Raw genomic sequence first — 26,356 nt, forward strand, 5'->3', positions numbered from 1 at the left:
TAAGTAAGAAAGTAAATACAAGGCTTGTAATGCAAATATTTTTTAGCTCAAGTTAGGAGTCACATGTTTAGAATCTTGATTTGTTTAACGTGAAGTTGTTAGTTACAAGGTTAGAAATCATGATTGTTTTCAACCTTTTTTTTCATAATGTATGATACAAGTAGTAGATACAAATATCGAAATGTGTAACGATGGTTGATAAAAAATAATTAGTCACAACTTAAACATTATTTTTATAAACAGGAACAAAAATACATTTGACAAGTTATTGAAAAACAATTACATATGTATCAGATGATTATGGTTAAGTTACAAATTCATATAAATGATCACAGTGGTTGGTTAGTTATACCATTGTATTTATTTCTTATTTTTACCCTTTGAACATTCCAACTTATTTTCTCACAACATTAATGAAAGGACGTTAAAATTCATTAGTTTTTACTTATAAGCTATAAAGTGCAATTTTCATGTGATTTCCGTAAGAAGAAAAAGAAAAATAGAGGACGAGGAAAACTGTTTAGGTGGGCGCAGTGTCGCACCAAAGAAGAAGAGAACCCATTTCGATTGATTAATCAATAATCTCGTCTTCACCTTCCTACCCTTTTCTTCACAACTAAGTCTCCCTTATACCTTCGACGAAATTTGCACCTTCATCGCCTCGCCTCGCCTCCGATTCTCTCTTTCTAGGGTTCTACTTATTCTTCCTCAATTCCTCAATTCCAATCTTCTTCACAATCCGTTCGCATTGAATTCTATTTCCTCTCCCTAGTCGTGTGCCACTGCTAATCTGCTAGGTCTCAATCAGTTCGATTCCCGACTCGGCAGATGTTCTTCACGGGCGATTCATCTACTCGCAAGCGAGTTGATTTAGGTGGACGGAGTTCTAAGGAACGAGATAGGCAGAAGCTTCTTGAGCAGACTAGATTGGAGCGGAACCGCCGATTGTCATTGAGACAGCAGAATTTTGCTGCTCTCAAAATTCAGGTTCTATTTTATTTTTATATTGTGTTAACTTCAAGTGGAAGCTGAGTATTGATCATGATACGAGTTGCCGAGTTTCGCAGAGTCTGTTTTGTTAATTGACGAACTTCATCTCTGATTCGTCCATGAGTTTTTGTTACATTCGACGTGCGGAATTTTATAATGGTAGATAGGGGTGTGGTTTGCCACGCCTGTTTTGCCTGTGTCGTCTCATGTCCTAGGATGGCGTATAATGAAGAGACGGTGAATCGGGTTTGGTCTTTGTAGTAACGAAATAATGATGTTCAGTTACTCTTTCCAGCTCCCCACCATTCATTTTAGGAGGAAATAGAATGTGCAACTCTTTTCCTTTAATATACTATGGGAATTTAACCAACTTGTCTCTTTAAGCAAAGGTCTTACGGATTAAGTATCAGTAGGAAGGGATTTGATCCAGACTGACGTTAGATTAAGAAGGGACAACTACTTCCCAGCTAGACTCAATTCTATATCAAGTTAAAACCAATCAAAGGCTCCATCTTATACTTGGTTTTGGTTTTGCCATATTTTATATCTTAGAATTCTAAGTTGGAGATATATGGATATCCATGAAGGAAAGGACCATATAAAACGTTTTTTAAATTTGAAATGTATCAAGACCACAGATCTTTGTTACGGTAGAGTCTGGCACGTTTGGGATATCCTTGCTTTTCTCAGTCCTGATATTTACCTATTGTTTTCAAAGCTGATAAGAGAATCTCCGGCTTTCATCAATATTCATGAAGTGCAAAACACGTACTTCTTCGAACAGGATTCTGTTCTTTCTTCCCCTCCTTCCCTCCTCTTGAAGCAGGATTATTTCATTTCATATTTTATATTCTACTGATTATTTATTCACTATAGACCCTTGAAAGTAGCTCTAGTCGTATGGATTTTAATTTACTAAATAGATAGGTTTGCGGGGCTTTCATCATGTCAATTCACCTGTTTATCTGCTAATCTTTATTGACTAGTTTATTTCTACAGAAATGCTTCAGAGGGAGAAAGGCCTCTGAAGCTGCACGTTTTAGCGTGCGAGAGCAATTTCACGATACTTATGGAAAACATTGTGAGAAAGTTGACAGGTAGAACTTAAGATCTTTATATGGTTATTCTTTGAATGTAACAGTCCTTTTCCTTTCCTTGCTGCCTTCCATTTCAATCGAGTTCCTCTAGTTTTCTTGACGTTATTTGTTCAGTTAATAATAACAATTGTAGATACCAATTTTTAATCTGATCATTGATATATACATATTTTTAATCTCGAATTGTCACTTCAACTCAGGCATTGTTTTGGTCCTGATTCAGAGTTTTTCCACCAGCTACTCTTTTTCTACAATGCAAAACACATCGATGATTTTATGGTTCTTGTAGAGGCTTGTCGGTTACTTCGGAAATTTGTGCAAGAAAATGGTAATTATACACATATTTCCTTCTATGAAAACCAAGTCAATTATCTGTTGTTTTTTATTGACCATTTTTACCTTCAGAAACTTCTTACCTTTGCAGCATATTCATTATTTTGCACCATAATTCCTTTTGTTTTAATATGTTTTATTTTCTTGAAGTTGGAGAAAACTAATTCTAGCCATATAACTGTTATTTGGTGGTTGCTAGTTGACAACTTTCCTTGTCATATGAATTTTAGGATCACTCATTTTTGCTTATGGTAACATTTGAACACATTAGTAGGTGGTACTCAAGCTTATTATGAGGATTTTCCTTTGGGAAATTATTATAAAAGCGACAAATGAAAATATTGATTGGTTTCTGAACCATTGTAGTGCCCTTGTTTGTTATTTGCCCTTATGTTGCTTTATACTTGGTTTTTTAATTGATAACGTCATCTTAAAGTGTTTCTAATTGATAGCACATATCTCTTAGTGTTAGTACTTTCTAACCTTTCTCTCTCTTACATATATAGGGGATATGTTGAGCATTTTCGCTGGCAAGGATTATTTACTTAACAAGGCCTTAGTGGATTACAGAGTTAAGAAATTTGCATATGCTTGCATCCAGACTGTACATCATAATAGGTAATTAGTTTTTTCCATTTCAACATTCCTTATTAAAAACTTATCCTTTTTAACGTTTCAAATGGAAAAACAGATGTTTGATCTGTCATTGTCGATTTTGTTGGCTTTCTATGCTATGATCCTCTAATTGTATATGATATATTTCTTTTGTTGACAAGTGATATATTTCTTAGATTTTTTTCAGATATATATAATTGACATAAAGGTTTTTTCACCTTCAGCTAACGAATTCAAATTAATCTTATTTATATATACGATAAGTTGTTGCCTTTATTTTTCCTCCGAATTATTCTTACATGATGTTGTTTTGGATAGAAACCAATTGAGGAATCAACTTTTGGCTGCACCTGTGAACTCTAACACACCTGCGACTCTATTGTTAGACACAATTGTTTTCTTATTACAACCTGAACTCCCATGGGTTTGTAAAATTGTTGGCTACTTCCTGGAAAGAAATGCATATGCGTTGATTAGGGATATCACTTTGACCGGGAAGGTATAAATGTACTTCCTTTTTCTTCTACTTGCAAGTGGTTTTTTTACAGTTATTCTGTTTTGCCATGGATTATCCTCTGCAGGTGTTTTCAGAGAACTAATTCACACTCAAACTATTGCAGGAAAGTGCAGATTCACATCCCAAGAGTTCATTGGCTTCTCTAGAACATCTGCTGTCTCTTTTGAGTTCTCATGTTGGTGAGAAGCCATGTTGTTGCCCACGTGTTGATCCCAATTGGAGTTTCTCCTCCCAAATTCTTACTCTTCCTTTACTGTGGCGGACATTCCCATACTTAAAGGAGGTAGGTTTTTTCCTAATTTATGCCAGAAGATATTCCCTTAGTTGGTGGAGTTCAAATCACTAAGACTTCTTTACTTTCTATGATTATTTGAATCTGGACAAATTTCATCTAAGAAGCACCGACACTTCTAAGATGGCTAGGTGTCAGTGTTGGACACATGCCTCCGAAATGTGTCCAATGCGCCAGCTGGAGTGTCCATTATTTTATTATTATTTTTAATTCTGGACACGACCAGACACGGCTGGGACACTTCTGGGACATGGAACCGGCATATTTCAGAAGAAAAAAATTACTAAAAATAACATTTTAAAAACCTAAATGCCTAGCCTGAAGATAGACCATCAACCCCACATTTTAGGCTTATTATTATTGTCTTTGTCCTTTTCTTTTCCTAAAAAACAGGCCTCCTATAGCCAAGATATCGCTCATTTCTCCACGTCCAAACGGTCACACCCCAACATTCATGTCCAAACCTTCATGCATAAATTCATGAATTCTATGGTGTTTAACTTGTAATTTTGATGTTTTCAAATGAAATGTTTTGCAGTATGTTTATATGAATGGCATATGTTTAATTTTTTTTTGAATAAAAGAATAATGTACCCGAATGTGTCTTGTCCTAGTTTTTTTAAAAATTGGCGTGTTGTGTGTTGGTGTTCGTGCTTCCTAGCATTTCATGTAGTTCTTTTATTGGTGGGGGGTCCTTTGGCTCTCTTGCTTCTCATGGTGTCAATGTATTCTTTTTTTTTGAAATGGAGACAAGCTTCTTTATTGATAATAAACTCAAAGTACAAGAGAGTTATACAGTGAGAGTAATGGACCTAGAAAGGCGAGAGAGAGAGGATCAGTAGGTGCACCTGGACATCTCAACTAGGTTGACACCCTCTTAGCTCCCTCATCAATATATTCATTAATTTGTTTCTTATGGAAGGAAAAAGAATTATGCCAGCAGTACATGTTTGATTGGTATTCGACAACTTCACCTTATTTATTACTCCTACCTTACATATATTAACGGTACATGTTTGATTGGACTTCTTTGCAGCTTTTAAACTTTTTTCAAGCACACACTTACCTAGATTCCTTTTTTCACTAACCAGTGTACCTTTTTTTTAGGCTTTTGCTAGATGGGGGTTGATTGGGCATTACATTCATCAGATGGCATCCTGTGTTCAGCATTATGCAAATGTACTCCCAAAGGATGTAACAGCTGACATTCCTGGGTATGCTTGCCTTCTTGGAAATTTATTGGAAATTTCCAGAACCGCTCTATCTCAGCCTGACTGCTCATCTGAATTGGTAAATAGCTGACATATATTAGAGTTTTTCTTTACACATTTCACACCTCTCTCTACCCAATGGACAAAGTTGCATGTGTCATCCTCCACTAGGTTTGTGTACCTTGCTGTTTGGATATAATGGTGTTACGGATGGTCTAAAAGGTCATGTTTTCTCAAAAATGAGAAACATAATATGCATGTACTTCATTTAAAAAAGAAATTTTTTTTTATAGATTTTTTTTTAAAAGATCTTTTTAAGTACAACTTGGTGTGGGGGGATTTGAAATATGGACCTCTTGTTCTTGGGAACAGACAGATGCCAGTTAAGTCAAGCTCATGTTGGCAATTCTTTATTGTAGTGAGAGCAATTACTTAAATCCAGCACACTCTAAGGTTCTGTGGTAATTGAAATTTATTTTTTAGCCCACTTTTTATGTCCTTTGTTGTGGATAGGCAGTAGATCTTGCTTCTGTTACAACATTCTTGTTGGAACTACTTCCGTCGATGAAATCGCCTCGTAGAGATATAAAAGAGAGTATGTATTCACCATCTTTTTTTTCTTTTTTGGGTATTAAGTGACAATTGATGAAAATTTTCTAATTCATTATACTTTCTTTCTAAGTGGTAGATGACTTTTTGTATATTTATGCTGTCAATAGGTGCCGCATTGGGCGATGATGATGTGGTTGTGTCTGATCAAGAAATAGAGTTAGCATTGAATAAAGATGTTGAGAAGCAGATATGTGATGCTATTGATCCACGATTTCTCCTGCAGTTGGTATTCCATCTTCTGGTTTTGATGTCATTGAAGGAAACGTTTTAATTAATCAAAACATCTCTAGTTCTTTCAACAATTTGGAATTGGTTTGTGCTTCCCAGGCAAATGCTTTATTTGGACAGATTTCACGAGTTAGTGGCCCTTATGATGGTCCTGATGATAAAGAGGTCAAAGCTGTTGGTACAGCCTGTGCTTTTCTGCACGTCACTTTCAATACCCTACCTCTAGAGCAAATTATGACTGTTCTAGCATACAGAACGGAGTTAGTTCCAGTACTCTGGAGTTTTATTAAAAAGTGCCACGAGAATCAAAAATGGTCATCCTTTTCGGAGAAATTGGCATATTTATCAGGAGATGCACCTGGTTGGCTATTACCTTTGGCTGTTTTTTGTCCTGTGTACAAGTAAGATTATCTTCTTTATTCCTGTTCATCTACTTTTGAATTTCGCTTTAATTCCTCATCTGATGTTATATAATTATATGGTATGTTATAAGATTCGTCATGTCCTGATTACTTCTTTCCTTATCGATCAGGCACATGCTGACAATCATTGACAATGAGGAGTTTTATGAGCAGGAGAAGCCACTATCGTTAAAGGACATCAGATGCCTGATTGTTATTTTAAGACAGGTGAGCTCTTTAATTCCATCTGTAATTACAGTGCTGCAATACCATGCTGAGTAGAAACATTTTTAACAGGGTTGTTCAAGTTTTTTACCATTTCTGGACAAACACAGATTCTTTAGATTTTGTTGAAGAAGAATTAGAAGGGTTACTTAGTTTAGGATAGTTGGATTTGTAATGTTGCCATTTATTGTACTCTCTGCAGGCCCTCTGGCAGCTTTTATGGGTGAGTCCTACAGCTCCTAGTAATTCTGCAAAACATGCTGCTAGTGGCCATGCAAATAAGAGGCACACCGTTGACTTTATTCAATACAGGGTTACAATTGTTGCCTCAGAGCTCCTGTCACAGGTATATCAGTTCTTGTGCTTTTCCCAAGTTGGTTGCTTTAAATTCTATTATCCCATTTGATATTTTATGAAGTTATTTGCTGATATGAGTGCAAGAGATTTACCTGGCAGAAAGTCTTTTCTTCCTGCCGTTAGCTTCTTTGACGCTTCTTGAGAAAGGCTTGTGTGTAACTATTTGCGTCATTTTGTCGGTCTACTAAGACTAATTTGTCTCATTGTAGTTGCAAGACTGGAACAATAGACGGCAGTTTACACCACCCAGTGACTTCCATGCTGACGCGGTGAATGATTATTTCATTTCTCAGGTAATTGTTCTCAATGAATGTTTTGGTTCTAATGACCTGCTATCTGATCCTAATTCTAATTATTTACTTGGCCTTGATTCTTTGTAGGCAGTGATAGAAAATACCAGAGCAAATGATATACTTAAGCGAGCTCCCTTTTTAGTACCGTTTACTAGCAGGGTTAAGATTTTCACTGTAAGCAAGTTATTGTTTGGTTTCCTTATCCACAATATTGAATTTCTTGGATGACTGTTAGTTATAGAAATATGTAAGATATTTTTTTATTTATGGTTACTTTCTCTATAACTCATTTCACAGTCACAACTAGCAGCAGCTAGGCAAAGGAATGGATCCCTTGCTGTTTTTGCCAGAAACCGGTTTAGAATTCGACGAAATCATATATTGGAAGATGCTTTCAGTCAGATGAGTGCATTGTCTGAAGACGATCTTCGAGGATCGGTAATTTCAGACTTCCATGATTTATGAAAAATGAAACTGTTATCTTACTTTCTTCTATCATTTTTTTTGCCCTCATGAAAACGACCCCTTCCCTCTTCTGCATCCTATAGTTGCAGAGTTACTTGTAATTGTTTATTAGTTTTTTCTTGTTTGTGTTGGGTCAATTGCTTCACTTTTTTGCATGCAGATACGTGTGTCTTTTGTTAATGAATTTGGAGTTGAGGAGGCAGGAATTGATGGTGGTGGTATTTTTAAAGATTTCATGGAGAACATTACGCGGGCAGCCTTTGATGTGCAGTATGGTTTATTTAAGGTTATCACGCATTCCTTATTATTAGCATGGCATGGCTTTGTTAATCCTGTAGTATTATTGGATAACAAGAAGCGCGGTGAGACTGCTATAGTTGTTTGAAATCGCTTTTCAAAATAAAAATAGTTGTGAGATCACATTTCAATATAAAAATTGGTTGTTTGAAATATATTTCATAAAATTTCAGTAATATGTGGATATGTATTGTTCGGTTTTTCTAATTTAAGTTATTTTCTGCTTGGTAATCCAGGAAACCGCTGATCATTTGCTGTACCCCAATCCTGGTTCGGGAATGATACACGAGCAACATCTCCAGTTTTTCCATTTCCTCGGAGTTCTTTTGGCAAAGGTATGGCCATAATTCCCGATCATACATGGAATTTACTTTGGTTGATTAGTTTTTTCTTTCTTTTGGATAAGGATATCCTGGTCTTGGCCTTATCAGGGAAGATTCTTGTATATCTTTCATCCCATACTTTGGTTGAATTTTGGAACATTAATGTATCGCCTGAATTCATAAATACAATGTTATAATTTGAAATCTGCTGTCTTCCTACATTATGCATGTTTTTCTGTTATTGAAGTTGCTGCCTGGTTGTGCTAAAAGTTCTCAGTCACATTCTAAATTTTTCTTTAGTTCTCAAGCAGTCATGCTAAAAGATCTCAATCACATTAAGTGATTTTTGACAGAATGTTGTTGTTTTACCCTTCTTCCTGTAGGCCATGTTTGAAGGAATTCTTGTTGATATACCTTTTGCAACATTCTTCTTGAGCAAGTTAAAACAGAAGTAAGGTTTTTCAAGATTTACTGTCTTACTGTTTTGTATTTTGTGCTGATCCACTAATCGTAGTATTGATGGTCATGACAATGACTATTTGCAAGTTACTTGAATTTTTAGGGTTCTAAAAATCTTACATTTTATGCTGGGTGCACCGGCTACTAATGAGATTGTCAATTGCTAACTTCCAAATGTTGAATTTGGGATTTCCATGCTACATTCACTTTCTTGATCTGCAATTACAGATATACTGGAATAAAGTCTCATCTGAACTGTACATTGCTTTCTTTATAATTTATGAGAGTTTAATATTGCATGGTTGCATGGTATAAAGATGGAATAATATTTAACCCAACATTGAATATTTCCAATGTTTATCATCACAACAGGTATAACTATCTGAATGACTTGCCATCCTTGGATCCTGAATTGTATCGCCACCTTATTTTCTTAAAGGTGTGTATTCCCTGGTATCACTTTTTCTAGTATCCTGGCAGAATCTTTTTCTCACTCCTTATCTTAAATTCTTGGTCTTCCCTTCTGATTTTTCTGGACAGCATTATGAAGGTGACATTTCTGAACTAGAGCTATATTTTGTTATTATAAACAATGAATATGGAGAGCAAACTGAAGAAGAGCTACTTCCTGGAGGAAAAAACCGTCGTGTCACCAGTGAAAATGTCATCACATTCATTCATCTTGTTGCCAATCATCGTTTGAACTTTCAGGTATTGCCACATCATAGTTTGTCCTTGGTTTATCCAATGTGTCTCCCTACCTCAATGTTGATTGAAAACATGTCCTCAGATACGGCAGCAAAGTTCTCATTTTTTGAGAGGGTTTCAGCAGCTTATACAGAAAGAATGGATCGACATGTTCAATGAGCATGAATTCCAGGTATCACTGATTCAGTGAATTAGTAACGTGGTTTGCATGAAAAGGCTGTTTTTCTGTTATATAATCTCTTGATGACTCGTTTATCATTGCACATCAACTGCCTCATGTGCCTTGAATCCTGTTTCAGGCTAGTATTAATTATACTATTTGGAAAAGAAGTATGTTAGAGGAGGAACATTTTTTCTCCTAGACCATACAAAGTCAGTAGGGTTAAGCACTTAGATTTGCATTTTTATTCTTCTTATTGTGTGGGTGGGGGGAGGGGAAGGGGGTTAGTAGTTTTGATAATGTGCCATAGTCGACCTTTAATTTTCATGTGACGTGAAACACTAAACTAATTAAAGCAAGAACCTAGAATGATTAGGAGTACACTTAACAGCAACCAACCAAAGCCTAAACCCTAGAGGCATTAGGGTCTTCCTTATTGAGTTCACCTGAAGGGATAGATGTGGGTTTCCTTGATGATGTGAAGATTCAGGTTCAGGATAAGGAAACTAGTCTTCCTTAAGATTCAGGTTGTTCATTTTCGAAGAGGCATAATGCTCGTAAAAGTGTAGAGGCAGAATTTTACTAATCATTAAAATCTGAGAAATAAACAAAGTGAACTAGATTATTTTTAGCCGTACATGGACTCTAAGTGGTGACAACTGAAGTCCTTGTAAGGGGAAAAGATGTGGGAAAAAAAAATTCCCTTGCGATGGGAAATGATAAGAAAAACATAAAGAGAACCCTAATTTAGGTCAAATCATGGACCAATGGCTAAATACTATGAAGTTTTGTGATAGACCCCCAATTATACACCAGTACAGTAGAAGGAAGAAGAAGCAAGGTTGACCGCACGTGCTAGGGAGAATAGCCTTAATAGTTTTAATATTGTTAGTAGATGCTTCCATAATAAAATAATAGAGCATAAGTAGGAGTTTGTTATGGAGAGAGAAAGTTAGTTAGAGTATAAATAGGAGTTGGTTATGGAGTATAAATAGGAGTCTGTTGGGAGGGAGAAGGGTGAAGAATTAGGGCTGCAATATTCCTTGGAAGAGAGGAAGGGCAGGGGGTTAGGGTTCTTTAATTTTTCTTTTACTGCTTTTATATTGTAATTCTGTTGCAGATATCAATAAATAGAAACACTATATCAGTGTTCTATCATTTTGTTGCTAGTCTTTTGTGGTTCCAGGATAAATCGAGTAGGTCTTTGACTGGTCTATTTCATTTCAGCTTTTAATATCAGGTTCACTGGACAGCTTGGATGTTGATGACCTACGGACACATACTACTTATTCAAGTGGTTATCATAGGGTAAGTTCTATTAAACCCTTTTTTCTACATATGTATTTTCTTTTCTTTTCTTTTCTGCGTAATTGTTTTTCATATTGTGTTCGATAAAATTTTGAAAATTTGAAATCTTGCAAGAAGATTAGTTACAATTAATCTTCCTTTGGAGGTTGAACAATTCTTGGTTTAGGATATCGAATACTAGATTTATTGTAGTGCAATCGGAATTGTGATGTCAAGTCAATTAAATTTCATAATTGTAGATGATGTTGGAGGATCTCACCTTGGTAATTGGGAGATGGTTTTGAAGTCTTTGGAGTTTAGGGAGTTGGTCATCGTTTAGATTCTTTTTAATATTTTTCAATTAATTTTGAATTCTTACAATATATATGCCTGTATTAGTGTTTGAAACTGGGCGATAAATTGATTACCGTTATTCAGACTTCTAGTCCTCTCTTATGTTTCTATGACTATGAAAACAAACTTTGGACTTGTATTGTTTGTGATGCTCTGTTTGGTCAGACACAACCATGATCAAGAAATTTGTGATAGGAAACGGAGAAATATCTTCACTTTTTTAATCATGTTCTTTTATGCTTCTGCTGGATTGAAAAATCAAATGTGGGAACTTCGGAATTTGAATTTTTATTTCATGCTTTCAGGAGCATTATGTCATTGAGATGTTTTGGGAAGTTATCAAAAGTTTCTCAGTGGAAAACCAAAAGAAATTTCTGAAGTGAGTATTTTCATTACACATCAGTTGGTTACTTCTTGTCTCAAGTTGGCTTAAAGAAAAACTGAACTTCAGAAATATAATAATTGGATCTTGCTTTTTCATCAGGTTTGTAACTGGTTGCTCTCGAGGACCGCTTCTTGGCTTTAAATATCTTGAGCCATGTTTTTGCATACAAAGGTGATTAGTGTTTTGTTCATTTTTCTCCATTTCCTGGGTAAAATTTGTATCCTCATTATTCTTAATTATTTGTTCTTTGGTTTCCCCTAAAGGGGATAAGTTGGTTCCTTCTAGAGCTTAAACTAATTTATCCTGCTAGCAAAAATCATGTGAAAAAGTAACTCAGTATGAGACAAGGTACATTTCTGACTAGTACTTTGTGAGACATTCCTGGCTGCATGCTTGAGACTGTATTCAGGCACATATATATTAGCGTGGGACATAAAAGAAATGGGATAATTGCAAATATAACAATTAGATTCAAAATAATTAAGTATATAGCAACATTTTAAAAAAATTGCAACTATAGCAAAATCTAAAGTCTATAAATGATAGAAGTCTTTTACTGAAATATTGGTCTATCACTGATAAACCATAAGAGTATATCAGCGTCAGACGTCTATCACTTATAGACTTTGCAGTTTGTTTAAATTGTTGCTATGTACTTAATTATTATTCCCAAATCACTATCCATTATAACTACCCTAAAAAATTTGCTGTTTAAGATCCAATTTAACTTCCATGGGCACAAATATCATGGCCTACAAGGACAGTTGTATTCAGATTTATATTTCATTGATCTAGATGGGTAAGTTATTAATTTGGTAGTAGTTTTTTCTTTTTGTTTCAGGGCTGCTGGCAATGCAAATGAAGAAGCTCTTGATCGCTTACCTACATCGGCGACTTGTATGAATCTTTTGAAGCTTCCACCCTATAGAAGGTGCGTCAATGTACATACAAAACATTTCTTGTGTTTCTTGTTAAACTAACAATGTCATCCTTTGGTTGAAGTTCTTCCATATGTTTTTATGATGCAACTAATCAGAGATTAGGAAACCACTATAAAAAAAAATTAGTTACCACTACCTCTAAAAGACACCGTAAAAAGAGATGCTGGGAGCACGGTGAAATTGCCACTTGCTATGATGCCAGAGGTTGTCTTCTTCGTTAAATTGTAGCAAAATTAAGAGTATCTTTAGAACAGCGCCACTTACAATGTCATAATTTTAAAATGATAAAAATCACGTGTCATGTTCAAAATGACTCTGAGGAACACATTTTAATCATTGAAAGTCAAATTTGGTGCTTGAAAATTGGTTTTAAGTATAAAATCAAACATTAATTGATTTAGATTCTCAATAATTAAAGGCATGCCAGAGTAGCTTCTAACATAGACAGAGTGATTGTAACTCTAAAAAATCATTCTCAAACATGTCCTAAGTTTTTCACCTTCACAGCTCGTCCATTATGGCTGGGTTTTCTTTTTTACTTGGCCATACTACAACATCCAGTCCACCAAGAAGTTTTTATTTTTCGTTATTATGTGAAACTAACACCAATTTGGTTGCATAACTTGGTTAGGTTTATTAAGTCTATTGATTTGTGGATGAACTAACACATATACATCTTTTCTAAAAAAGGATAAAAAAATTTGCATAAGTTTTCATTTTCACAACTCTATGATTTATGAACATTGCAGCAAGGAGCAGCTGGCAAACAAATTGCTTTATGCCATAAATGCAGATGCTGGTTTTGATCTAAGTTAATGGTAAGTCGCACCCTGCTCAATATTCCTTCTATTCTCCGCTTCATCCTTCGCCTTGGACCGGTCTTATTAGAAAAAAAGAATTTCAGCTTCTTCTATGTGGAGCAAGTTGGAGGAACAGATAACCTGCAAAAGTAATCCACATTCAAATGTTAAATTATTACAAATGCAGAGGAAGGAATAGATTGAGCATGGATCAAACACTCGAAACCCCATTTCTGGCCCGCACGATTGGTTGAAAAATTCATAAAAAGAAAAAAAGAAAGGGAAAATGATTGAAGCCAGAGATTGGGTCTGCCAAACGAGGTATGACGATGAAATAAATTTGTACAAAAATTGTTTAGGGTTCTGTGGTATGATAAGATTGATAGAGAGTAGGGTAGAAGGGTTTATAAGGAATTCTATGAATACAGTGATTGAGATGAATGTACATAGTAAATATAACTTAAAGTTTTATGCATATGCGTTTATGTATATTTTTGTCCTCAATCTTGCGGACAAATAAAAGTACCGATGATTCAATATGATTGAGGAAAAGCCTCAAATGAATTCAAGCAGATTACTAGAAACAGGTGAAGAGTACTTGAATTGCTTGACATTTTTTTTCTTCTGGATATTTGTGAATGTGAAGGTTAGTTTACGCATATTTTGAATGAAAAAACTTGCCCTATGTTAATCTTGATGCTTGTTTGTTCATGTTTGGTAGTTTTTTTCACTCTTCTTATCTGACTCCATTATGATCGTGATGTGAGATAGGCAGAACTATATATTAAGGTCCTATTTGATGTATGGGATTCTTCAAATGTCGAATTAACTAAATAGACGATTTAAAATTGATTATAAAAGAATATGAAGTTTTGAAGGATTCTACTTTTGAATTGATTAGTGCTTTACCATAATATAAAACTGAATAATTTAGTAGGATTAGAGATCTAAAGTTAACAGGAATACAACTTTAAAATTTTGAATGTTAATTTGAAAAGTAAAAAAGGAAAAACGTTTTAAGTTGTAAAAGTAAGATTATCTCTTGTCCACCCAGACTTAAGTGCATAATATGCTAATTATTATTTCAAATGTCGATGGTTTGAGGTGTTCAATAGGCTTGAATAATTAGCTTTTTTTTTTTATTTGTTTGATACCTAAAGTTTTAGATCACACTTCCAAATTTTTTCTCAATAAATCTTAAAATTTGCACTAAATTGAAATTTCTTAATTTTAACAAACGTCAACTTAATTTCTTATTGTGTGAAGGACACTTAACTCAATTTTGTATCTAATTTATTAGTTAATTTTTAAACAATTTAATATGTCGTACTATAAAAAAGATACAAATTTGACAATGAAAATGTATTAGTTAACAGTATTTAAATATTGATTTAATTACCAAGTTAATCCCTATAATTTGTAAAAGTTTATAACCTTAATCTGGACGGATAAAGCTTCACAGAACAATTCAAAAGTTTGATAAAATTCTCATACAAGCAAGGGTGAATAAAATAATATAAGTTACATTATAATTAGAGCTAAGTATAGGTATAACAAAATATCATAATCTATTTATTTTGTACTTGTGTCTATTTTTAAATATAATAAAAAGATTAAAATTATTTATAAAATATAGTAAAATTTATTAATTTTTTTCTTATTTGTTTGTAATTAGTTTTAATATTTTTTCAGTTATAATAATTTCTCTAGTTCAAAAATAAACAAATATTTTAAAGGAAATTTGTCAAAAAATTTGATAAGATATTCAATCAAAGTGTAATGAATTTGTTTTTTTGGTTGGATTTTTTTTTTAATTTTAGAAAACGTCATTTTTCTTTTCAATTTATTTTAGACAAACTCATTTATTATAATCGAACTATTTTTTAAAAACAACAAACAAAAACGACAGTGAGGACAAAATGGTCAAAGAAAAGTCAGCAACCGAAGGTCGGTAGAGGCCGAAGGGAGAAGGTGAAGGCGCCTTATAGCTTTGTTCTTCCATCACTCGAACTAAAAGAACTCTTTCTCTTCCATTCAATTTCTCTCTTCTCCCAATTTCCAATTCCATTTCGCTCGCAGAATCCCACCCATTAAATACAAACAATCCAAGCTTCTTCAACAAAATCAATCATGGTGAAGGTACGGATGAACACCGCCGATGTCGCCGCCGAGGTGAAATGCCTCAAAAGATTAATAGGCATGCGATGCGCCAATGTCTATGATCTCTCGCCCAAGGTTTTCTTTTTATACTCTCTTCCTTTTAATGCCCCAATCAATCGTCGATTCATTTCGGACTGCACAACATATTAGTGAAGCTGCTTTATTGAATTTGATCGGAATGTATGTTTGGTTGAACTGTTAAATGTTGTTGTTATATGTTTCGATGGGGTGTACACTTGAGATTTCAGTTTTGTTATCTAAAATTGAGATTACGTAATAACAGTTTCTCTCTTTCTCTGTCATCATTTCCATTGTATTCGTTTTTGAAGACGTATATGTTCAAGCTTATGAACAGTAGTGGAGTTACTGAATCGGGTGAGAGTGAGAAGGTGTTGCTGTTGATGGAAAGTGGAGTTAGATTGCATACGACTGAATATGTTCGGTAAGGCATGGTTGCGTATTGTTGTTTATACTTGGAATGTGTTTGGAAGAAATGTTGGAGGATGGTGGCGGGAAATGGTCGATGACCTATTAAATTTTTTGCCATTGTAGAGACAAAAGCAATACTCCATCTGGGTTCACTCTCAAATTAAGAAAACATATACGCACAAGAAGACTTGAGGATGTGCGGCAACTTGGATATGATAGAGTACGTTTTTTTTTGTTTGGTTTAATTTTTCTTCACATATCTTTATTCATGACAGGCCTCATTCTTGGAGTTTCTATATCCTTTCAGATAATCCTATTTCAGTTTGGGCTAGGTGCTAGTGCGCACTATGTTATCCTGGAGCTGTATGCTCAGGGTAATATCCTTCTTACGGATTCTGAATTTACGGTCTTAACTCTTCTAAGATCACACAGGTCTGTAGAGCTAATTTCTTGTCTCGTCTCTTTACTTTAGCCTGCGCACAGGCATATATGAATCGCATATGCACTGGCATAAGTATGGAGATAAATTACCTTGCCCGAATTCTATACTTGCTATGGATTTATCTCAAACCTGCCTTTTTCGTTTTTGGTTTTTCTCCTAATTTCCTGATGGACCTGTGTTTTGATTATTAAGTACATGTTTAGATGCCTATTACTTATCTCTTGAATTGAACTTTGTACGGCTAAAGAGTTTTTAATTTTTTAATCTTCCTTAGCTTGGGTTTTGGCTTATCCCATCAATGAAATTTTTTCTACTTAAATAAAAAAATTGACAAAAGAAAACTATTGTCAATGTATTGGTTTTTGGCCTTGTACTTCCGCTTTCCAATGGGCAACAAAGTTCTTCGATGATTTTTTTTCTCATGAAGTGGAGTTTATAAATTATGAAAACAACATTTTCAGGGATGATAATAAGGGGGTAGCAATCATGTCACGACATCGATATCCGACTGAAATTTCTCGAGTGTTTGAGAAGACGACAGCTGCAAAATTGCAGGAAGCACTCACTCTTAGTGACAATATAGTTAATGTTACAGGGAATGGGAATAATGAAACAGATCCTCTGAAGCAACAGGCGGATAATCAAAAAGTCTCAAAAACTTCTGTCTCAAGTAAAGCTCAAGGCGATGGTAGTCGATCCAAACAGTCTACTCTGAAAGCTGTTCTTGGGGAGGCCCTTGGATATGGAACTGCACTATCTGAGCATATTATATTAAATGCCGGTCTGATTCCAAATATGAAACTTTGTAATGATAATAAACTTGATGATAATAGTCTTGATTGCTTAATGCAAGCTGTTGCAAATTTTGAGGATTGGCTCGAGGATGTAATATTTGGTACTAGAATTCCTGAGGGTTACATTTTGATGCAGAAGAAAGATGTTAAAAAAGAAGAATCTGAGGCTGCAACTGCTAACGAGGTATCATTTTTCTTGATCTGCTTTAAGCTGAAAAATTCTTATCCTATTCTACATTAATGGACAAAAGTGCCCTACTGCCATGCCTATATATAAGATTGGGCAGTTGCTTGCTATTCTCATTCGCAGGATTTTCTTTCCCTTTTCTTTTTAATTGCAGATCTACGATGAGTTCTGCCCAATTTTATTAAACCAATTCATGTCTAGAAAGTATACAAAGTTTGAGACATTTGATGCAGCTTTGGATGAATTCTATAGTAAAATTGAGAGTCAAAGGTCAGAACAGCAACAAAAGGCCAAGGAGAGCTCTGCAACCCATAAACTTAATAAAATACGTATGGATCAGGTGCGTCCAGTGAATTTGAGTACTTAACAAGTGCACCTTAATATATTTCTAGATTCTACAGTGTTTGTCATGTATTGAAGAAAACAATTGTAATCATGGTTGATATTTAAGAGTGTTATCTAGGGATTTCAAATTCCTTCTTGAGCATTTTCTTTGGTTTTTATGGTTAGAGAGAAACTAAAGAATTCTTTCTAGAGGATGAAAGACCTTTGAGAGAACTTTTCTTTTTGTGCAATGCTACGCTTCAAGCCTTTAAAATTGTTGGTTTTATTTATTTTTGTGCTGATTCAAAGACATTTTGATAACCCTTTTCAATGCAGGGTGTTATACTTTTTGGGCATTTCATTCCATCTATTAATGAAATAATTTCTTATGAGGGACGAAAGGATTATTCATGCTTTCTGTGTGTATTGATATTTCTCAATTGCTTGTGTAGGGAAACCGTGTAGAGTTGTTAAAACAAGAAGTTGATCATTCTGTAAAAATGGCAGAATTAATTGAATACAATTTAGAAGATGTAGATGCTGTTATATTAGCTGTCCGTGTTGCTCTTGCTAAAGGCATGAGTTGGGAGGATCTTGCACGAATGGTGAAGGAAGAAAAGAAATCTGGAAATCCAGTAGCTGGTCTTATTGACAAACTTAATCTTGAAAGAAATTGCATGACTTTGCTGCTGAGCAACAATCTTGATGAAATGGATGATGATGAAAAGACACAACCGGTTGATAAGGTGACTATCATATTATAGTTATGGCTAAGGCTTCCTATACACATTTGCTATATGAACTTTGATTGATGCAATAAAACAATTGTCCTCTTTGGATGGTTCTGATTCCTTGATTTATTGAAGAAGGGTTATAATCAAACTACTTCATTATATTTTATTATACCTACTATTACCCTTTTTACTTCTTGCATCGTTATCAGTATTATTTATTTGTCTTAGATGCTTTTGATGTGCATTTTATCTACGTGCGTTTTGGCATCCTTTTAAATTTTCACATTTCATAATCTTCTTAGGTAGAGGTGGATATATCACTTTCAGCTCATGCCAATGCTCGGCGATGGTATGAACTTAAGAAAAAACAAGAGAGCAAACAGGAGAAAACAATCACTGCACATGAAAAAGCTTTCAAAGCTGCTGAAAGAAAAACTCGTCTTCAACTTTCCCAGGTAGCATTACGATGGTGGTATTTCCCCCTTCATGTAGTGGTGATTGCGTACCATTTATTGTATTTTTGGTTTATAAATAGGCATGATAATGTTATCACACTAGATGCTTGACCATTGAACCAACGGTTATCTTGTAGTCTTAAAATTTCTCATATCTGGTTTGGACTCTGAAAATATGCTCTATTTGAAGCGAGAACCAACTAAACTTTTAGCAATTTGATGTTAACACACTTGATGATAGTCTTGCTGCATCTAGGTTTTATTTCTGGTTGAAGGCTTGAAATTGTTTTACAAATTAATACAAGCAATAGGCCATATAAATGGATTTTGATTAGGTTTCATGTCATTCAATATTCTACTGATTGGTATCTGTTGTTCTATGTTCAGATGAGTATAATTTATTGTATCTGGTTATTTGACTGGCAAACATTTATTACTTAATAGACTATGTAAAGGAATTTATTATTTTACAAAATTGGACTTGTAACTTCTGTTCATTATTCTTTTCCATATACTTTCATTTCATGTGCGTATTTGTCAGTATTTGATTAGGCCATTATCTAAGAGTACAGATACACCATCTATAATATGAAAAATGATCTGCAAAATAGAACTCTCTTATTCATCTTGCATCTAAATGCTTGTATCCGGTGTGTTTGCTTCCACATTAGTTTATAGGGATGCATTTTGTTGACATAAAAGTTTATGACTCTCCATTTCATAAGAAGGCGAGAAAAAAGAAAAAGAAAAACTTGTTACACATCAAACTATGTGGATGAGAGTATAAAAATGGTGTTTATTTTTTTAAATGAGCAATCATGTTAAACTACAGGGATTAATTATGGCATTCTCTTATGCTAATTCTGTAACAGTCAATTCTTTTTAAGTTTTAAATTAAAATGTGCAGGAAAAAACAGTTGCCACTATATCCCATATGCGCAAAGTTCATTGGTTCGAGAAATTTAATTGGTTCATCAGCAGTGAGAATTATTTGGTCATCAGTGGTCGTGATGCTCAACAAAATGAGATGATAGTCAAACGTTACATGTCAAAGGGAGATCTGTGAGTAATTTTCTTGACGTTCATAATTGATCCTCACTCAAACTCAAACTAATAAACTTTATTGACTATGTTGCTGTGTGATTGCTGTAACGCTGTTAGTGTTAGTAAGGTTCTAAAGCTACTTATATTCAGCCATCCCTAGTGAGATGCAGTTACTCAATTTTCATGTTTTGCACATGATATTAGGTTTCTTAATGGTGATAATGGGTTTAGGGTTTAGATTTACCTATTATTGGTGTTTGGGGCCTCGCCTTATTTTATCTTTTCAATGAAATGCTCATCTCTAAAAAGATAAAGCCTTCTGCTTGTGATGCTGTTCCGTTATCTCATAGGTATGTCCATGCTGAGTTGCATGGAGCTTCTAGCACTGTGATTAAGAATCACAAGCCTGAACAACTAGTGCCTCCGCTCACGCTGAACCAAGCTGGATGTTATACGGTAAGGTATCCCTAGTGAAACTAACTTAGATTCAGTTAAATGGTGAATCATTATTCTTTTTCTCCCTTTTGTAAAAGGTTTGTCACAGCCAGGCATGGGATTCAAAGATAGTCACTAGTGCCTGGTGGGTTTATCCTCACCAGGTTAGTAAAACGGCGCCTACAGGGGAATATCTTACAGTTGGGAGTTTTATGATTAGAGGAAAAAAGAATTTTCTCCCCCCACATCCTCTTATCATGGGTTTTGGATTGTTGTTTCGCTTGGATGAGAGCTCCTTAGGTTCACATTTAAATGAAAGAAGGGTAAGAGGTGAGGAGGATGGAGTGAATGGTGTTGAAGAAAATGAACCTCTTAATGAAGAATCTGATATTGAATACGAGAAGAGGGAATCAGAAGAAGTATCCAATACATCTGCAAATTCATTTATACCAGCTATATCTGGACCTGAAGGCACAGAATCACTTGAAATTCCCATTGAAGATATAATGACATTGAATGGTGTCAATAAGGATACCCAACCTGATGTTAGAAATAATGTTTCCCTTGTCACACCACAACTTGAGGATCTCATTGATAAAGCTCTTGAGCTTGGATCTGCGACTGCATCTAGCAAAAGTTATATATTAGAGACTTCTAAGGTTAATTCGGTCGATGAACCCTGTCTAGATGATAAAAATGCTACAGGGAGAGAGAAACCTTACATCTCAAAAGCTGAAAGAAGAAAACTTAAGAAAGGTCAGAATAGCAGTTCTACAGACGGCAGCATCAAGCAGGAAAGTGAACAACCAAGAGATATCGATGATTCGTCGAATCTTCTTCAGAACAAGGTTAATAATCCAAAGTTGGGTTCTGTGAAAATTAGCCGTGGTCAGAGGGGTAAACTCAAGAAAATGAAAGAAAAGTATGCCGATCAAGATGAAGAAGAAAGAAGCATCCGCATGGCTTTATTGGCTGTAAGCATTAATTTTTTTATCTCAAATTGTTTAATATTTCAATTAAAATTGAGTTTCATTTGTTTTTTTTTCTTTTTTAGTCTGAATTGGTGAGAAATTCAGTTTACGCTTCTCTTTGCCTCACAGCAACGCTTCTCTTTGCCTCACAGCAATATATTTTCCTCATTGAAAGATCCCACAAATGTGACAGCCCGACATCCATAAAAAAATTTGTTCATTTTGTGTGAATGTCTCTGCATGTTTATCTATTTTTTTATCTATTTTTTTTCTTATCAACATATGTCCAAATGAGTGTCTGTGCTTCTCGGCTTTGCATTGTGACGCTGGTTTATTTCTCTTGTAACTCTACCATTGTGAATTTGTTGGCTGTAAATGATGTTTTCTATAACTTAGTGCTCCAGCTTTCTTAAGTGTATGCATTTTTTCATATTGTATGCATAGAGCCCTTGGCGCCGATGGAAAGGTTACAAAATGAGGAAGAAATATGAGGCTTTCCTGCTCCCCTATTCCAAATGAAGTTCCTTTCATCCATACGGTTATGAATTAACCAACGGATATGCTCGCATGGGACCCTTGATCTAGTAGATAATTTGATAGGAACCATATTTATTTATGCACTGAGAGAAGGAGAAGATTATAGAGTAGAGAAACAAGTTTGTCTTTCCTCTACTTGGAGTATTTGTCTGATTCTTCGTACCTTAAATCCCAATTCCCATCCACAAATATAAATTACCTATGTTCACAACGGCCTTCTCTCTGAAATATAGCAAATTGTCACTATATAAAATTGCCACTATCTATTTCGGTCTATTTTGGTAAATTTTTAAATGAATGGGCTCATTTTTTTATAATTGAAAACAACCCTAAAGATTTTTTATTGTTGATCTACTACTCCATTACTGATAATATTTTTGGTTTACAGTCCTCAGGTAAGTCACCGAAAAATGAAGGGGGACAAAATGTGAAGGAAATAACTTCTGAAGTGAAGAAACCTGATGGAGGTAATATTCTTGGTTCCACTGTTTGAAAATGGTAACCGTTTAGTTTACAATTACCAAGTATCAATGTTAGAGGCTGTTTCTAGAAAACAAAAAATCGATGTTGGCTCCTGTTCCACACAATGTTCTACTGGTCACTGCATCTTGACATTTATCTGGAAAATCAAATGGAACATTGAAAATTGGAATTAACAACTGGATAGGCATTGTCAAAAGGAATAGCTGAGTAATGCTCTTGAGATCATGAGTTCAAACTTTGTGGAATTTTCTTAGATATTTAATGTCTTATTAAACTTGCCATATCAAATGTTGTGAAGTTATTAGTTTACGTATGAATTGGTCCAATTGACAGTGTAGCTAGACTATCTAAAACCCTCTAAGAGATATGAACTTCTCATCGATATTTGAGCAGTTACAAGCTGAAGTCTCTCTATAAGCAAAAAAAAAAAATCACACACACTGAAACTATTACACCCCTGAAAATTACAATAAAGTGTACTTTCTGTTTAAACATTATCAAGAGAACCCCCAAGCGTGGTTGACGAGCAGGATCTTTGAGAAGTTACAAGCAAAATATCTAACTGGTACTGCAGATGTTAGAGGTGGGAAAAAAACTATACATAAGGTAAAATGTGTTTCATTTGGATCTGAAGACTCAAGAGCTGGACTGCTGGAGAATCTCTTTGATCTCCTTTATTATTTTCCCAAGAGAGTCTTAACAGTGGGTATCCGAAAATCTTTTCCTTATCATTTTGGAGAAGATGTCTGGACAATTGATGGCCCTTGTAAAATGTTTTTTATGGGTTGGACAATGTGGTTCTTTCCAAACGGAAATTTTTAAGCAATGTCAAGGACCCAAAAGTTCAGGAGAATTTGGATAAGTGATGAAAACCGTCTCTTACTAGATGAGGCCACTTAACTCTTGCTCAAGCTTCTCTTTCAAGCATTCCAACTGCAGTTGGAGGGATGATTCCTTAATGGATATATTGAATAATAAACCACCAAAATTCTGGTCTGAATGGATTATGTGGATTCCGAGTAGTCACATTCATACACTATGCAGTCCTTTGACCATTTGAATTCTACAGCACCCCCTAACGCAGATCATTCTTGTGGTTTCTAGTTAAATGGCCATATGGAGATTTATGTACCTCATACTGCCTCAAGCTTTATGCTTGTACATCTTCAAGATCAAAAAAATGAGTTTGAGGTGGCGGGTGGCCTTTAGTTTCCATACTATCAATGAAGCTTGTCTAAAATGAAACAGTCGTATAATTCAATCCAACATTTTGGACTTTCATTTTTTCCCAGTAGATGAACTTAAACAGTGATTCATATTGAATCATTGATGAATCATGATACTAGTGGTTATATATATTGACGTCATTTATTAGTATCAATACATCTAGAGGAAGATATTGTAGAGTGTTTCTCTCTGAGTACGTAGAGTTGTCTTTTCTATGACAGGTGCTGAAGAAGCTTCAAAGATATGCTATAAATGTAAAAAGCCGGGTCATTTGTCTCGAGATTGCCCAGAACATCCCGATAATCTTTCACATAATCACTCAAATGGTGTAACTCAATACGATCACCATGTCGTTTTGGATAATGATGCTGAATTGGACAAAATAACAATGGAAGAGGATGATATTCACGAAATAGGGGAAGAAGAGCGAGAAAAACTGAATGACGTGGATTACTTGACTGGAAATCCTTTGGCTACGGACATTCTTTTGTATGCTGTGCCAGTCTGCGGTCCGTACAATGCAGTGCAATCTTACAAATACCATGTCAAGATTGTTCCAGGACCTCTCAAGAAAGGGAAAGGTAAACTAGCTTCAGTCTTCATTACTAATACCATATTTATAGATAAAATAGAACCTTTAGGTTTAATTACAAGCTTAGTTTATGTCTATTTAGTCTCTAATCTTTAAAAAAATGTCTAATAAATCCTTTAGGGCTGGCTCTAACAGTAACCATTTGGTTTTCAGGCTTTAGAAACTGACCTTATTTTCTCACAATTTGTTACTCATGTTTTTATATTTTCAAGTCTTAGTCAATTTTTGAACAAAATTTTCAAAGTTTGTCTTTGATTTTGAAAAAAACACTCCTAAAACGTTGACAATAGAGCATAAAAACCAATAGATGAAAGTTGTGTTGATAGACTTAGTTTTTCAAAACCGAAAACCAAAACCAAATAGTTAACAAGTATGCTAGGATTTTCAAATTTGTTTATAATAAATTCTTCAATTTTTGAAACAAAATGTTAATAGGTCACGGAACTTTCCATTTTAATTTTGTATTTAATTAATTCTTGAGCTATTTGAAAATTTAAAAATTATATGGTCTATTAGATATATAATTAGATTTTATGTATAGTTAAGTCTTGAGCTCACCATTCACGTCTTGTAGATTTGTGAATAGATTGAGTACCTAATAGACATAAAAATGGAAATTTTAGAGACCTATTGGAGAAAAAATTGAAAGAATAAGCTTGACTTATTAGACATTTTTTAAGGTTCAAGGACTAAATAGATTCAAACATGAAAGAACATATAATTGAACGGAACCTCTGTGGGGATCAATGGCATTCCATTTTCAAGTGATTCCATTCCATAACCTTGCTCTTTGTCCACTTGTTTCCAGCTGCAAAAACTGCCTTGAACCTGTTCACACATATGCCTGAAGCAACAACAAGAGAGAAAGAATTGATCAAAGCATGCACAGATCCAGAGCTTGTTGCTGCCATCATCGGGAATGCTCGGGTTACCGCGGCCGGTCTCACTCAGTTAAAGCAGAAGCAGAAAAAGGGAAAGAAAAGCAGCAAGCAAGGAAGCTAGCTGTTGCTGCTATTGTCTCTTCGCCATCTTCCTGTTTAAGCCTTGCTAGCCTCTTAATTAACCTCACCCAACTTACGTTTGAGAAATTTTCATGTGGATCTCATTGTCATTACTATGAAAAAAATCTAGAAATGTCTGTACAGTGCATATATGTAAAAGTTTAGCCTTCGAAAACAGCCGATAAAATTAGAATGATACAAAGAAGATTAGCGTGATTCCTGCACATGGATGACATGCATAAATTGAGAAATGTAAAAGTATTTTGGTGGAAAAAAAAACCTTACAGATCTCTTAATACATTGGGCTCTATTGTAACTTCCGAGATTAAAGAGGTTTTTTTTCTAAAAATGTTTTAAGTGTGAATTATTAGGATAAACAGACTATTACTTGTGTTGTATGGGTGGGGAATGGATTTAATACTTAATCATATAGTATCTATAGCGTATTGTTTTGTAAATTTTGTGTTTTTATCTTGAACTTAAAAGTTTAATTTTTTTATCTCACATATTATTATGAAAACTCAATTGTTTTAACATAACAAAAAAAATCTAAAAATGCATGTGTTTCTTTCTCAATGTTTCTATTGTTGAGATTATTTTTGTTAGATTCACAATTACTATAATGTTAGTTTGTTTGTCATAATTCTTTCTCTGTCATCATTCTTTGTTGTATTCAATACAGGAAGAGGGGGTGAGGAATTTAAACCTCTAGTTTTTGTTCTAAAGTACATCATTTATTATTATTATTGTTTTTTTTATTTACATAAAAGAGCAAATGGTCTTCGATTTCTTTTTTCCATAAACGTTGATTGCTTGTTCGATCCTTTTGTTTGGACGGTGGTTGTGCTTTCTTTTACATTTGGAAGGTTGGAAGATGCTTTGCTTTATATATATGTATGTATATATATTAGGTTAACTAATGTTGGAAGTTGAGTCTTTTGTAGTGGTTTGATTCTTTATATCTTGTGATATATTTAGACGTTTATTTAAAATGTTCTAACCAACATATGAAATATAATGGTAAATATATTTAATATGTGTTTTTTTTTACTGCCACATCGATTTCTCTACTAGATTCATAGTTATTTTGAAATAAACCTTTGATCATTTTATTACATATTTATAAATATTTTAATCAATATATGAAATATATTCGAAATATATTAAAATAGTTAAAAAGTTTCGATATTA

At 34.4% G+C, this 26,356-nt stretch overlaps 2 protein-coding genes and 1 non-coding gene across 3 annotated transcripts; all 3 read left to right on the top strand.

Annotated features, from left to right (window-relative positions):
* The first annotated feature begins 496 nt into the window (after positions 1-496).
* LOC101218340 (E3 ubiquitin-protein ligase UPL6) lies at positions 497-14,045 on the top strand. Its single transcript, XM_031887241.1, has 27 exons — positions 497-987; positions 1,990-2,087; positions 2,288-2,415; positions 2,927-3,038; positions 3,354-3,534; positions 3,656-3,835; positions 4,952-5,134; positions 5,569-5,650; positions 5,775-5,893; positions 5,995-6,296; positions 6,428-6,524; positions 6,724-6,867; positions 7,088-7,171; positions 7,259-7,345; positions 7,469-7,609; positions 7,797-7,922; positions 8,170-8,268; positions 8,640-8,707; positions 9,088-9,154; positions 9,256-9,426; positions 9,506-9,595; positions 10,811-10,891; positions 11,530-11,603; positions 11,709-11,780; positions 12,451-12,540; positions 13,300-13,368; positions 13,538-14,045. Exons 1-26 carry the CDS (start codon positions 829-831, stop codon positions 13,364-13,366), a joined length of 3,102 nt encoding a protein of 1,033 aa, XP_031743101.1. The 5' UTR covers positions 497-828; the 3' UTR covers positions 13,367-13,368; positions 13,538-14,045.
* A 1,238-nt stretch (positions 14,046-15,283) lies between these two features.
* Positions 15,284-25,593, top strand: LOC101208866 (nuclear export mediator factor Nemf). The gene is made up of 14 exons (XM_004138483.3): positions 15,284-15,585; positions 15,840-15,952; positions 16,063-16,159; positions 16,247-16,371; positions 16,843-17,359; positions 17,517-17,702; positions 18,139-18,432; positions 18,723-18,875; positions 19,783-19,937; positions 20,270-20,375; positions 20,453-21,328; positions 22,251-22,329; positions 23,794-24,153; positions 24,973-25,593. Exons 1-14 carry the CDS (start codon positions 15,481-15,483, stop codon positions 25,164-25,166), a joined length of 3,360 nt encoding a protein of 1,119 aa, XP_004138531.1. The 5' UTR covers positions 15,284-15,480; the 3' UTR covers positions 25,167-25,593.
* Positions 25,325-25,430, top strand: LOC116404824. Its single transcript, XR_004217927.1, has one exon. It is a non-coding gene; the product is annotated as a U6 spliceosomal RNA (small nuclear RNA).
* Positions 25,594-26,356: the final 763 nt, after the last annotated feature.

The sequence above is a fragment of the Cucumis sativus genome, chromosome 6 (genome assembly GCF_000004075.3).
Source record: "Cucumis sativus cultivar 9930 chromosome 6, Cucumber_9930_V3, whole genome shotgun sequence".
NCBI classification, from domain to species: Eukaryota; Viridiplantae; Streptophyta; class Magnoliopsida; order Cucurbitales; family Cucurbitaceae; genus Cucumis; species Cucumis sativus.

Excerpts from the sequence above, each read along its gene's own strand:
- LOC101218340 (XM_031887241.1), top strand. The coding sequence starts at position 829 with ATGTTCTTCACGGGCGATTCATCTACTCGCAAGCGAGTTGATTTAGGT. Across the intron at positions 2,088-2,287 it reads CATTGTGAGAAAGTTGACAG|GCATTGTTTTGGTCCTGATT; the intron begins GTAGAACTTAAG and ends ACTTCAACTCAG. Across the intron at positions 6,868-7,087 it reads CCTCAGAGCTCCTGTCACAG|TTGCAAGACTGGAACAATAG; the intron begins GTATATCAGTTC and ends GTCTCATTGTAG.
- LOC101208866 (XM_004138483.3), top strand. The coding sequence starts at position 15,481 with ATGGTGAAGGTACGGATGAACACCGCCGATGTCGCCGCCGAGGTGAAA. Across the intron at positions 19,938-20,269 it reads TACATGTCAAAGGGAGATCT|GTATGTCCATGCTGAGTTGC; the intron begins GTGAGTAATTTT and ends GTTATCTCATAG. Across the intron at positions 20,376-20,452 it reads ACCAAGCTGGATGTTATACG|GTTTGTCACAGCCAGGCATG; the intron begins GTAAGGTATCCC and ends CTTTTGTAAAAG.